Source organism: Lutra lutra, chromosome 10 (genome assembly GCF_902655055.1).
Source record: "Lutra lutra chromosome 10, mLutLut1.2, whole genome shotgun sequence".
Taxonomy (NCBI): Eukaryota; Metazoa; Chordata; class Mammalia; order Carnivora; family Mustelidae; genus Lutra; species Lutra lutra.
The window spans coordinates 109,004,891-109,017,592 of NC_062287.1; the positions used below are offsets into that span (position 1 = coordinate 109,004,891).

Consider the following 12,702-nt stretch of genomic DNA (forward strand, 5'->3'; position numbering starts at 1 on the left):
CATTTCGGGGAACTGACGATGGATGAAGTGTGTGCAAGGTTCCTCTAAGGCTGAGGGCTATATATTGAGTGTGGGTATTTCCTTGGTGATACTAGTTTTAGGATAAGAGAAAGGTTTTGTCTATTACATGAGATTTTCCAGACAACAATGAAATAAAAGAATAAGCTTTCTCTCAAAGAATTTTTTAAAAAGTGGAAATTGTTTTAGTGCTGTTTCTTTTTTCACATCATCAGAGCCATCTTTACCCTTCTGTGTTCCTTGGAAAGTACTTAGAAGTTTTAGTAAATAATACATGATAAGAGTATTTTTTTTTATTGAGTTACAATTCACATACCATAAAATCTACCATTTAAAAAAATATATTCACTGTGTTGTACAACAGTTACCACTAAATTCTACAATATCTCCATCATGCCAAAAAGAAACCCTGTACCTATTTGTAGTCAGTCCCAATTCCCCCTCCTCCCAACCTCTGGCAACCACTAGTCTACTGTCTCCATTGATGTGCCCATACTGGATATTTCATGTAAATGGATCACATAATAAGTAGTCTTTTGTGTCTGGCTTCTTTCACTAAGCATAATGTTTTTAAGATTCATCCATATTTTAACATGTGACAGTGTTTCCTTTTTATGGTTGAATATCCTTTTGTATGGATATACCACATTTTTTCTATCCATTCATCAGTTGATGAGTATTTGTGTTATTTGCACTTTTGGTGATTATGTATAACCCTGGGAACATTTACAGGTGGACATATGTTGGCAATACTCTTGGTTATATATCTCGTAGTAGAATTGCTGGGTTGTAGATAACCCTATGTTTAACTTTTTTTCTTTTTTAAAGATTTTACTTTTAAGTAATCTCTGCACCCAACGTGGGGCTCCAACTCACAACCCTGAGATTAAGAGTCACATGCTTTTCCGACTGAACCAGCCAGGCGCCCCACTATGTTTAACTTTTTGATGAACTTTCAAACTATTTTCCAAACTGGCCATTTTACTTTTCCACCAGCAGTGTGTAACGGTCCAGTTTTTCCACATCCTCCTGGTGTTGCCTGTTACTACTATTGTTGTTGTTATTACTACTACCATCCTGCTGGGTGTAAAGTATCTCATAGTGGTTTTGATTTGCACTTCTCTAATGAATAATGATGTTGAGCATCTTTTCATGGGTTTGTTGGCCGTTTGTATCTCTTCTTTGGAGAAAGGTCTCCAAATCTATCAAACTCACTTTTTAAAAAGATTTTATTTATTTATTTATTTGTCAGGGAGATAGAGAGAGCACAGGCAGGCAGGGTGGCAGGCAGAGGGAGAAGCAAGCTCCCCACGAAGCAAGGAGCCCGATTTGGGACTCGATCCCAGGACTCTGGGATCATGACCTGAGCCGAAGGCAGCCACTCAACCGACTGAGCCACCCAGGCATCCCTATCAAACTCATTTTTAAAAAAAATATTTTATTTACTTATTTGACACCAGGAGAGAGAGAAAGCACACAAGTAGACAGAGTGGCAGGCAGAGGGAGAGGCTCTCCGTTGAGCACAGAGCCTCATGCAAGGTGGGGTTTGCTCCCAGGACCCTGGGATCATGAACTGAGCCTAAGGCATATGCTTAACCAACTGAGCTACCCAAGTGCCCCAAACCCATTTTTAAAATATTTTATTTATTTATTTGACACAGATATCACAAGTAGGCAGAGAGGCAGGCAGAGAGAGAAAGGGGGAAGCAGGCTCCCCCGTGAGCAGAGAGCCCGATGTGGGGCTCAATCCCAGGAACCTGGGATCATGACCTGAGCTGAAGGCAGAGGCTTAACCCACTGAGCCACCCAGGCGCCCCCGAAACCCATTTTTAATTGGGCTGTTATTTTATTGTTGAATTATAAGTGTTCTTTATTCTGGATACAACACCCTTATCAGATGTGAATTGTGAATATTTTCTCCCATTCTTGTGAGTTTTCACTTTATAGCACCCTTTGAAGCACAAAGTTTTTAATTTTGATGAACAGGAAGTCTGTTTTTATGTACTTGTATTCTTGAAAGACAAGAAGCTAGGAGAATTGGGCTGATCTTAGTAAGAACTTTTCTCTGTCCAAATTGAACCAAGTGTGGCAAGGCTCTGAAAGGCTATAGAGGACCACAGAATGTGCCCCGTGGCTTTCCAGGTTTGACCCCAGTCAGTTGCATGTTGAGCACTTACCTGTGCAAGGTACACTGTGCTGGCTGTAAAGGGACATGGGCACAATGAGCCTTACCTTTCAAGGAATTTAAAGCGCGGAAATGGGGCACTTGGGTGGCTCAGTCAGTTAAGCGTTCGACTCTTGATTCTGGCTCAGGTCATGATCTCAGGGTCGTGAGACTGAACCCTGTTTCGGGCTCGCTCTCTCTCTCCCTCTACACCTCCCCCACTTGTGTGCACTCTCTACATACCTAAATAAATAAAATATTTTAAAAAAATAATGTGGACAACACACACACAAAAATGATAAAACAAGGGCAGGCAGTGCATCTTCAGAGCCCAAGGAGTGGGACAGACGGTGAGCGAGTGTCTAGAATTCAGAGGAGGAAGGAAATGCCCGGGGTGCCTGGGATGAGCTGCAAAGGCTCAGACTCTAGAAGGAAGCCTTGATTGGAGCTGGGTAGGGAGACTCACAGGAGCCAGGAAGAAAGAAGCGGGAGTTCCAGGTGAGGGAAGACAGCCCTGTGAGGTCAACAAAGCCACCAGGCAGACTTACCTCATTGGGGCTTTTTCAAGTTCCTACAAAACTCACTTAGTACTTCCGATTTTTAAAGCAGCTGCTCCCAGAGGAAAATGCGGAGAACACAAAGGACGCACATGAGAACAGCCTGGAACTCCTTGCAGGTACGGTGTCAGCTTTTCAGGTGAGCCCAGGACCAAAGCTCAGGAGTAAAAAATGTTCACTTGAAGCTTTCAAACTGCATCTTCCACCACAGCAAAACCCTGGGATTTGGTTGACTCCCACCACCACTAGCGGTGTTCTGGGGCAGCAGGGGGCATTCCCTCCCCGAAGCTGGAATGACAGAACTAGAAACTCCTCATGAAGTTTGTGCAGTTAAAGATAGTCGCACATGGAGGGCCAGGGCCCTGAATCCAGTTCATTCCTTGTGTCTTTTCTCCATCATTAGTGCTGATAAGCTCTCCCTGGTTTGAGTTACTGCTCTGTTTGGGGCTCTGGAGATCACTCCTGGGCGTGGAATACCACCTCAGCCCTGATGTATCCTATGGGGGTAGTTTTGTGTAATATGATTGTACTGGTCTTCTCCCTCTCCCTCCAACACTCACACGGCCTTCAGATCCAGCAGTGACAGAGGGATGTGTGTATGGCTGGAAATCACCATAGCCACTGGAATCTGGGCCTGACAGTGCAGGTGGCAGGCACTAGTCTGAGGTTTTAATTTTTTTAAAAGATTTTATTTATTTGACAGAGGTCACAAGTAGGTAGAGAGGCGGGGGGTGGGGGGGAGCAGGCCCCCCGCAGAACAGAGAGCCCAATACAGGGCTCGATCCCACGACCCTGAGATCATGACCTGAGCCGAAGGCAGAGGCTTTAACCCACTGAGCCACCCAGGCACCCCCTGAGGTTTTAATTTTTTAAAAAAGATTTATTTTGGTGGGGAGAAGGGGCAGCAGGCACGGGGAGGGGAAGAGGAACAGAGGAAGAGAGAGAATCTCAAGCAGACTCCACGCTGAGTGCAGAGCCCGATGCAGCTCAATCTCACAACCCTGAGATCATGACCTGAGCCGAAAGCAAGAGTCAGATGCTCTACTGGCTGAGACACCCAGGCACTGCGACTCTGAGCTTTTAAAATGCATAAATGCTCTTCACTCTCAAAACAATCCTATGAGATAGTGTTACTATTCTCATTTTACAGATATGTCAATAAAATTACTGAAGGTCACACAGGTAGTAAATGGGAGAGCCAGAATTCAAACCCAGGTAGCCTGGGTCCAGTCTGTCTCCGAGAGCCAAGACCAGCAGGGATGCACTGTCATAACAGCACCTCGGCTTAAGGGAATTTGGGGACTGACTTTAGTACCTATACTTTGTTGGTAAAATTCCTCTTTCCAGGGTCACAACTACAACATGCTGCGTGTTGTCCAGACTTAGGCCTAAGAGGTGCTCCTGAGTCTGTCAGTTGAACCTTGTTTTAAATGTGGTGGGAGCTGTTGCTGCTGAAAAGAACGCTGCAGTGAAGGCTTGTGTAAAGCAAAGTATCTATTTATATAAATTTAGATTTGGAGACTTAAAAGAATGGATACAATTCAATATTTATGCAGTGAAGAGTAGTAAAAAAGGAACTGTTTTTTAGAAGGAAAAATTAACATTTTATCCAGCACTTTCTGTGGATCCAGGGGGGATACTAGACTTTCCCACAGTGGCCACTCGGAGCCTGGTCTCCTCCGGCATGGGCAGCATCGGTCCCATTTCACAAGAGATAGTCCAGACTCAGAGGTTGCTCTGTGGGTGGATAATCTGAATGTCAGGCTATGCTTTCTCCACTGTGCAATATAAGCCTTAAAATCTAGGTATTTATAAATCTGGTGGAGCCTGGAAGACTGGGTGAGCTGCTCTGCTTTACACAGCTGCAGCTCTAGTCACCATCAATCCTATGTCCCACACGGGCAGTTCTGCTAAAGATGATCACTGAAAGTTGGTTAACGCCACCATATATCCCCGATCTATTCACTGGGTAGCCTTCAGCTAGCAGTCCTTTGTGTTGTCTTCCTGGCCTTCGCGTTGCTGGCTATTCGATTCTTTAAAATACCTACCCAGCCTCTGCCTCCTGACTTAGCCTCCTACTTCACACTTAGTGCCCAAACTGTATCAGAATGGGGACCCATCTCTGCCAGGCTCAGGGGTGGGATCAGCCTACTGCTTTCTCAGGACCTTCTTGCATCAGCTACCACTTCTGCACCTTTACTCTTTCCACTGTTCTCTCCCCTCAGCAGGGCAATCTCTCACTACTTAAAAAGGAAATTTCCCGTGATCTTGAACTTCTTTCTCTCCATCGGATCAGAGGCAGGGTTCTCAAAAAAGCAAGCTGTACCCTCTCTCTTTCTTCCTCCATTCTCTAATTCTAACCCAGGGCACTTGCTTTCTGTGTGGCCTCTGCACTGCAAGGTCTTGTTTGGGAAGACTTCATAAGTACCAAATTGTACATTTATCTTTACCGTGCCTGAACTATTTACAGAATTCCGTGCTATGAGACTGTGACTCACCTCATTCTCCCCTCTGATCTTTCTCTTCAACCAGCCTCCTTTGGCCACTCCCTTAAAAGTGCTTGTATCGCACTCCTTCCCTAGCTGCTTTCTTCCATCTCAGGCATCAAACCTTGCTTCTGGGCTCAGGACTTGCCAGCTGGCATGACAAGCTCAGGCCTTTCTTGAGTGCCAGATGGAAGATTTATCTGCTAACTAGACAGCTCCATGTGGAGATCCCATGGTCCTACCTCTGTCAGGATCTTCTGTGTTTTTAAGATTTTATTTATTTATTTGCGAGACAGTAAGAGAGAGCACAAGCAGGGGGTAGGGGCAGAGGGAGAAGCAGACTCCCCACCAAGCAGGAAGCCCGATGTGGACTAGATCCCAGGACCCTGGGATCACGACGTGAGCCAAAGGCAGACACTCAACCCACTGAGCCACCAGGCGCCCCTCTCTGTCAAGATTAATAGCACCACAACACATCCAGTTTTTCACATCTGAAATGAGGTTCATTCACTATGCCGCTTATTCTCATGTATCACACCTAGTCTCAACAAAGCCTGTTGATTTGATTTGGCCTCATAAATATACTTCTTAACCTGGTGGTGCCTCCATCCATTCCTACTCTCTTCACTCTCTGGGGCTCTTGAGGTCTTCATGTGATTGGTTTTTTGTTGGTGGTGGTGGTTTTTTTTTTTTTTTTTTTTGAGAGAGAGAAAGCGAGAGAACGTGTGCCTGCATGCACAGGGGTAGGGGAGAGGGAGAGTTTTTTTTTTTTTTTTAAAGATTTTATTTAGTTATTTGACAGAGATCACAAGTAGGCAGAGAGGCAGGCAGAGAGAGAGAGGAAGGGAAGCAGGCTCTCCGCTGAGCAGAGAGCCCGACGTGGGGCTCGATCCCAGGACCCTGAGACCGTGACCTGAGCCGAAGGCAGAGGCTTAACCCACTGAGCCACCCAGGCGCCCCGGGAGAGGGAGAGTCTTAAGCAGACTCCATGCTGAGCACAGAACCCCACGTGAGGCTCGATCTCATGACCCTGAGATCACAACCCGAGCTGAAACCGAGAGTGGGATGCTTAACCTATTGCACCACCAAGGTGTCCCAAGGTCTTCCTATTTCTAATTTGACTTTAAGCCACACTTTTGACAGAAAAATCTAAAATACAAAATTAACAATACATCTCCAGTGCTTATTACAGTTCTTCACTGCCTACTTTCTACAGGTAAAAATCCATTTTTTTAATATTTTATTTATTTATTTGATAGAGAGATAGATCACAAGTAGGCAGAGAGGCAGTCAGAGAGAGAGAGGAGGAAGCAGGCTCTCCTCTGAGCAGAGAGCCGGATGCGGGCCTCAATCCCAGGACTCTGGGATCATGACCTGAGCCGAAGGCAGAGGCTTTAACCCACTGAGCCACCCAGGCGCCCTAAAAATCCATTTTTTAGTCTTCTCTGATTTCTACTAACCCTGTCAGATCCATCTCCTAGGGGACCCCCCCCACACTTCGCATTTTATGTGGGATACTAATTAATGTCTTGGGTATTTGCATCTTTTCACCTGGAATTCCTTTCCTTTCCCTTGTTGGAGAAATACTGGTTCCCCATATTTCTCTTCGTCCTTTAAAACCCAGCTCAGACAGCTCAGGGAAACCTTTCTTCACCTCTAGGGATGGTTAGCAACTTCTTTTTCTGTTCTGTCCATGGGCTTTGGACACACTTCTGCATTCCTCCTAGCATTTGTGAGCGTAACCCAGCATCAGCTCATTGAGCTACATTCCCAGGACCTGCTCAGAAGGAACTATGGGTAAAAACTCACTTTAAATTTGCACAAGTCCATCAGTTAATATAAGGAGAATGCCAATGGGCACTGCTCAATGTACTGTGAGCTACGAACGGAGAGGTGAGGCTGGCTTTCAGGCAGGGGATCACAGCTTAGCAGGGAGGGAGGAGCTGGACAGTGCAAACTCCACCAGAAATCTGTGTGCAGTGAATGAGTGCGCGTGAGCCCCAAGCGAGGACTGAAACAATTCCGCTGCCTCAGCCCAAACCTGACTGAAAAGAATTTGAGGTGGGAGGGCTAGGAGAGATGGGACCAGTTCCTTCCTTTCTGCTGCCCCAGGGATCTTTCTAGCACAGGGCCGTGGGCACAAGTAAGTGGGCTTGTTTTCGCCTAGGGACCAGCGGGCAAGTGGAAAACAGTCTCCGGCAGGGCATAGAGGAGACACGGGCCTTCCACTCTGCGAGGGGCCCGAGCCAGTCAGAGGCCGCCGCGTGCCGCACGAAGCCCGCAGCGGCCTCCCTGACGCCTAGCGGGAGCAGGGCGAGCCCCGGGGGCGACCTGGAGGTAACCCGCGAGGGTCGCGCAGGGGAAGGCTCAGCGGGAGGCGGAGACGGCCGCCGTCGGTGGGTCCTCACCCTGGGCTCCCTTTCCTCCCGCAGGACTCGCTTTGGCAGCGGGAGGTCTCCAATCTGTCTGAGTGGCTGAATCCCGGCCCTGAGCCCTAAGCTGGGTGCCTCCCCACCCACCCCCTGCGCTTCCACGCCTACCCGCCAGTAGTTACCGCCGCGTGTTGTCTGTTGTACAATAAACCTGCTCTGCGCACGCCGCCTCTGCTTCTGTGTTGGGGGCGGGGTCAGGGGCGGGGCACCCGCGCCGCCGGATGACGTCACCCCGCACTTCCGGCAGGCGCGGGTCGAGCGCCGGCGGGTCACGTCACTGGTGCGCGCCGCGGGTCCGGGCGCGATGGCGGCGCTGGGCGGGGATGGGCTGCGCCTGCTGTCGGTGTCACGGCCGGAGCGGCAGCCCGAGTCGGCGGCTCTGGGCGGTCCGGGCCCCGGACTTTGCTGCTGGGTGTCAGTGTTCTCCTGTCTCAGTCTTGCCTGCTCCTACGTGGGCAGCCTCTACGTCTGGAAGAGCGAGCTACCCAGGTGCGGGGGCTGCGCGCGCGGACGGAACCCGCGCCTCCGCGAGGCGGGGCTGCGGGCGGAGCTTGGGAGAGCCGGGGGGCGGGGCCGCGCCGTCCAGAGTAGGCTGGGGGCCCCCAGAACTTACTGCTCCCTTCGTAGGGACCACCCTGCCGTCATCAAGCGGCGCTTCACTAGCGTCTTGGTGGTGTCCAGTCTCTCGCCCCTCTGCGTGCTACTCTGGAGAGAACTCACAGGCATCCAGGTGCGAAGGAGGTGGGGCAGAGGGCAACAGTGGGGGGAATCTCTGGGGTCTCTAGGGGAGAGAGAGCTAGACTGATGCCTCCTTTCCTGTGGCTCAGCCAGGCACATCCCTGCTCACCCTGATGGGCTTCAGGTTGGAGGGTATTTTCCCAGCAGCGCTGCTGCCCCTGCTGCTGACCATGGTGAGTGCTCTTGTTTTTTCTCTTGGTATTAACGTGATTTTTTTCCCCATGCCCCTCCCCCCTTTTTTATCTTGTGTCCATTTTTGGACTGAAGGGTAACAGAAATTGTGAGATGGCCCTTGGTCCTCGGTTATGGATGGGTGGGAAATCCTGAGACCAGGAGCCTTGAAGTTTCATGAGGCCTTTTCTGAGCAAGGACAGTGGATTGTGGCTTAAGCCTTTCCTTTGATCGCCCGTTTTTCTGTCTCCAGATCCTTTTCCTGGGCCCACTGATGCAGCTCTCTATGGATTGCCCCTGTGATCTGACAGATGGCTTGAAGGTTGTCTTAGGTGAGTCCTTAGGGCTGAAGGAAAAAGTAGGCACAGGCAGCCCAGCTCATTGGAAGAAGGGAGTAAGTGGGCTCCTGGTGGGACTTGGACATGAGAAGAGATGGAGATGTTCTCTCTATATCCTGTCTTAACATGTAGCAGATGGCCTGTAAGAGTTGGTTCCTGACATTCACGGAGGTCCCTAGGAAGCTGTAGCAGTACTTTGTGTGGACTAAAGACCGTTCTTACTCTAACATTTGATTACTTCAAATCAGAACTGGTCTTGAGTTCTGATTTTGATGTTTCCAGAATTTACTACCAAGATATCCTGCCTCAGTTACTAATATCTTTCCTTTCGGTCCTCTTAAAACATTGTTTTATACTTGGTGTGGTAACAAAACTTGACTCTTCTCTGTTCTCAGGAGTATTGATGCCTAAACTGAGTTTGGCTGGGGAGAGGTTGTGGGAGAGGGGCCCTGGGGGCCTCTAGGATCTCTGCTCAGTGGCTAATCACGAATTCTTCGTCCTGGATCCCCTCTCTAGCCCCTCGCTCCTGGGCCCGCTGCCTCACAGACATGCGTTGGCTGCGGAACCAAGTGATCGCGCCCCTGACAGAAGAGCTGGTATTCCGGGCCTGCATGCTGCCCATGTTAGCGCCGTGCACGGGCCTGGGCCCTGCCGTGTTCACCTGCCCACTCTTCTTTGGAGTTGGTGAGTTTGTCTGAGTCCTATTGAGATGTTCCCAGCATGAGCACCAGAAATGGGGTTTGGAGCAAGGGTACAGCCTGTTAAGGCAGTTGTAGAGGAATGAGACATAGTTCTTGCCTTCCTCCCAGCCCATTTTCACCACATTTTTGAGCAGCTTCGTTTCCGACAGAGCAGCGTGGGGAGCATCTTTTTATCTGCAGGTGAGTCCTAGAAACCTTGCCTGGGGCAATCCTGGGTTGGGTGTGTAAGGGTGTCCCTGAAAGCCGTTCTGGAGGAAGACTTGGGAACAGAGGGATGTAGTATTGGAAGGGCCCCTGGCCATGGGAGTTGGGGTGTAGAGGACAGCCATAGGTCCTGGGGCAGGCAGCCACTGCCCTCAGGGGGAAGGGGGTATCTCTGGCTGATGGGTGTGCAGTGCTGGGGCAGAAGAGCATGCAGGTGTGGTCACTCGAGGCCTCCCCGTCTCCAGCGTTCCAGTTCTCCTACACAGCTGTCTTCGGTGCCTACACTGCTTTCCTCTTCATCCGCACAGGTTGGTCCTCAGTCTCTCACGGGTCCCCCCCCCCACCGGGGACTCGGGCCCACAGGAGTGGGTGGGAGAATGGGAATGCTGTGTTTGTGGTAGGAGTGACAAGTGTCTTCCACTGTTGTGTTTGAGACAGGCAGAACCAGGGCTTTCAGTCTGGTGAGGTCTGAGAGGTGGAAGGGAGCAGAGGCCCTGTGGTGTGTGGGCGGTCATTCATCTCCTATTTCAGGAATGTGGGTGATTAGCCCTGAAAGGGCCCTGAGAGGGGGTGGGGATGCTCCAAGAGCTGCTCTTCTCCCCTCCCCAGGACACCTGATTGGGCCGGTTCTTTGCCACTCCTTCTGCAATTACATGGGCTTCCCCGCCGTGTGCGCTGCCCTGGAGCATCCGCAGAGGCGGCCCCTGCTGGCATGCTATGCTCTGGGTGTGGGACTCTTCCTACTTCTGCTCCAGCCCCTCACGGACCCCAAGCTGTACGGCAGCCTTCCCCTTTGTGTGCTTTTGGAGCGGGCAGGGGACTCAGAGGCTCCCCTGTGCTCCTGACCCAGGCTCCTATGAACTCTCACGGGCTCCCCAGCCCCTCCCCACCAAGGGGTACTGCAGGGGAGGAGCTGGCTGGGGTCCCCGAGATCTCAGGAATTTTTGTAGGGGATTGAAGCCAGAGCTAGTTGAATCCCAGGGACCAAGAGAAAGGAGCAGATATCCAAAGGGTACAGCCCCTCCAAAGGAGGTTGAGCAGCAGCTGGGAGTGAGGGGACAAGGGGCAGGTCCCAGGAGCCGTGCACTCCCTTCCTCACTTTGGACTGCTGCTTTTCTGAGCTCCTCTGCCCCCCTCTGCCTCTGAAAAGCTGCTCGGGGGTGGAATTTACAAAATCCCTCCCCCCAACTTCCCAGGGTTTTCTCATTGTCTTTTTGCATCAGGACTTTGTATTGAGATATTAAAGAGATTTAACTTGGGTAACATGGCCTTGGATCTTTGGGAATCAATCTATTTGGGTTTTTGTGTCCTCACCACCTTTCTTGGCTACTTTAAACCCCAAGCTCTGGGCAGTTCAGCCGGATAGGCCCAGTTCCTGAAGTAAAGGGCAGGATGGGGTCCTCTGGCTGCCTTGGGTCTGCAGCTTCTTCCCTTCTCAGCCATGCCCCATGTCCTGGCACAGATGGACCTGGGACTAGAGGTGCCAGGTGTGAATTCAGCTCGACCTAGGGCCTCATGGCTCCCAGGATCAGGGAATGGAACCTAGGGCACTGATCCATGGTGGAACCTCCAACCTGTGACGTGAGAGGATAGAGGGCTGACTGGGCCCTCCACTGGGACCTCCCCAAAGTCTGCCAGCCTCGCATTACATAAGGAAGAACAAACACATTCAGAATGGGAAAGGAACCAGCTCAGTGTCACCTGGGAGTAGAGGCTTTTCTGGCTTGGACCTCTGCCATTGTGCTGCTAGTCTGGTCCCTAGAGGAACTCAGAACAGAGATTGCAGCCCTGAGAGCATCAAGGACCCTGCTGAGCAACACTGGAACTCAAGGTTCATTCTTCGAGCTTTCTAGTGTTCTACCTGCCCTTCTGCTTGTGTTTCAAATGGTCTTCATTCCCCGCCTCTGGAACTTTAATTTTTAAGGAATATTATTATACCTTGAGGTCTCACTCTAGACTGAAGGTGGTTGCCCGTCCCGTCCCCTGAGCCTGGTGGTTGAAAGGAAATGGGTGTGCAGTCACTCCCCAGGGTACTGTTGGTTTAGCTGTGGCTACATGACAGTCACCTGAACCTAAAAGGTCACCATGATGGTCGCACCTGCCTTGCCGTGGGGGCCTTGCTGTCTTCTGGCCTGTGTAGCAGCTGTTGGGGAGGCAGAGGAGGTGAGCACAGCCCTACTTTAGAGGGTACCTTTGGAATCTTGGGGTCCAAAAAGGAAACCCAAAACTGCCCCCAAAATTAGGTTGTGGTACCCCAAAAGCACGGGGTTGTGCTCTACCCCCTCCTCATGTTCCTACTCAGGAACTGCCCAGTGCCCCCCATGTCCCCTCCCCTGTGGGCGCTCAGGATGGGCAGCTGTGCGGTCAGGGGCTGCTGTCCCCCTGCGGGTGACAGGTTCTCCCGAGGGCTTGGTTATGGGAATGGGCAGCATTAGATCCTGAGACTCAACCCACTACTCCTAACCTCCCACTAACATCCTCTTGCCCACCTCTAGAATTTGGTGCCTGTTTGGATCTAGTCCTCAGCTAATGGGGTGGGAGGCTGGCTCTGAGTTTAGGAAGTAAAGCACTCTGGTGGGGAGCCAAGGCCACTGACAGCTTGGGTCTGAACCCTCAGCCTCTTACTAGCTCTGCGGTCTTAGATGAGTTATTTAACCTTCGTAGGATTCCATCTCTCTTTCCATAGAACATGACTGACTCACTGTGTTAATGGGTGTTCAGTGCTTAGAACAGCATCCCTTCCCACAAGTTCGTAGTACAGCTACTTCTGTTTGGGGTGTATACTGTAGGCACTCCATGGTGGCTGAAACCAAGGCTGCTGTTCTCTCTACCCCCCAAGGAGGAAGACACAATTGACCTGCCCCTGCCACGGGGAGTCCCAGCAGGCAGCTCT

The 12,702-nt window shown here is 50.6% G+C and overlaps 2 protein-coding genes across 17 annotated transcripts in view; both read left to right on the top strand.

Annotated features, from left to right (window-relative positions):
• The window catches only part of C10H11orf80 (chromosome 10 C11orf80 homolog), a 114,711-nt gene extending 106,888 nt beyond the window's left edge, over nt 1-7,823 (top strand). For 5 of the 7 annotated variants that reach the window (XM_047693167.1, XM_047693170.1, XM_047693169.1 and 2 more), the window contains 3 exons: nt 2,789-2,858; nt 7,393-7,562; nt 7,658-7,823. In XM_047693167.1, coding sequence (XP_047549123.1) covers nt 2,789-2,858; nt 7,393-7,562; nt 7,658-7,723 — 306 coding nt within the window. In that variant the 3' untranslated portion in view covers nt 7,724-7,823. The remainder of the gene's footprint in view (nt 1-2,788; nt 2,859-7,392; nt 7,563-7,657) is intronic. The other 2 variants (XM_047693168.1, XM_047693172.1) reach the window with 1 other exon arrangement.
• A 4-nt stretch (nt 7,824-7,827) lies between these two features.
• On the top strand, nt 7,828-11,333 carry RCE1 (Ras converting CAAX endopeptidase 1). Of its 10 annotated transcripts, none has more exons than XM_047693178.1 (8): nt 7,831-8,146; nt 8,285-8,387; nt 8,485-8,568; nt 8,820-8,898; nt 9,421-9,588; nt 9,714-9,785; nt 10,055-10,117; nt 10,419-10,794. In XM_047693178.1, exons 1-8 carry the CDS (start codon nt 7,962-7,964, stop codon nt 10,652-10,654), a joined length of 990 nt encoding a protein of 329 aa, XP_047549134.1. In that variant the 5' UTR covers nt 7,831-7,961; the 3' UTR covers nt 10,655-10,794. The 10 variants fall into 10 exon arrangements, with proteins under 10 accessions (XP_047549136.1, XP_047549134.1, XP_047549135.1 ...); XM_047693179.1 differs by lacking the exon at nt 10,419-10,794 and adding an exon at nt 11,272-11,333 and having other exon boundaries at nt 7,842-8,146; nt 8,285-8,398; nt 8,489-8,568; nt 10,001-10,117; XM_047693183.1 differs by lacking the exon at nt 10,419-10,794 and adding an exon at nt 11,272-11,333 and having other exon boundaries at nt 7,842-8,146; nt 8,285-8,398; nt 8,489-8,568.
• The last annotated feature ends 1,369 nt before the right edge of the window (nt 11,334-12,702 follow it).

Coding starts and splice junctions, on each gene's coding strand:
- RCE1 (XM_047693175.1), top strand. CDS start 7,879: ATGACGTCACCCCGCACTTCCGGCAGGCGCGGGTCGAGCGCCGGCGGG. Junction 8,147..8,284: donor TGGAAGAGCGAGCTACCCAG/GTGCGGGGGCTG, acceptor CTCCCTTCGTAG/GGACCACCCTGCCGTCATCA. Junction 10,118..10,418: donor TTTCCTCTTCATCCGCACAG/GTTGGTCCTCAG, acceptor TCCCCTCCCCAG/GACACCTGATTGGGCCGGTT.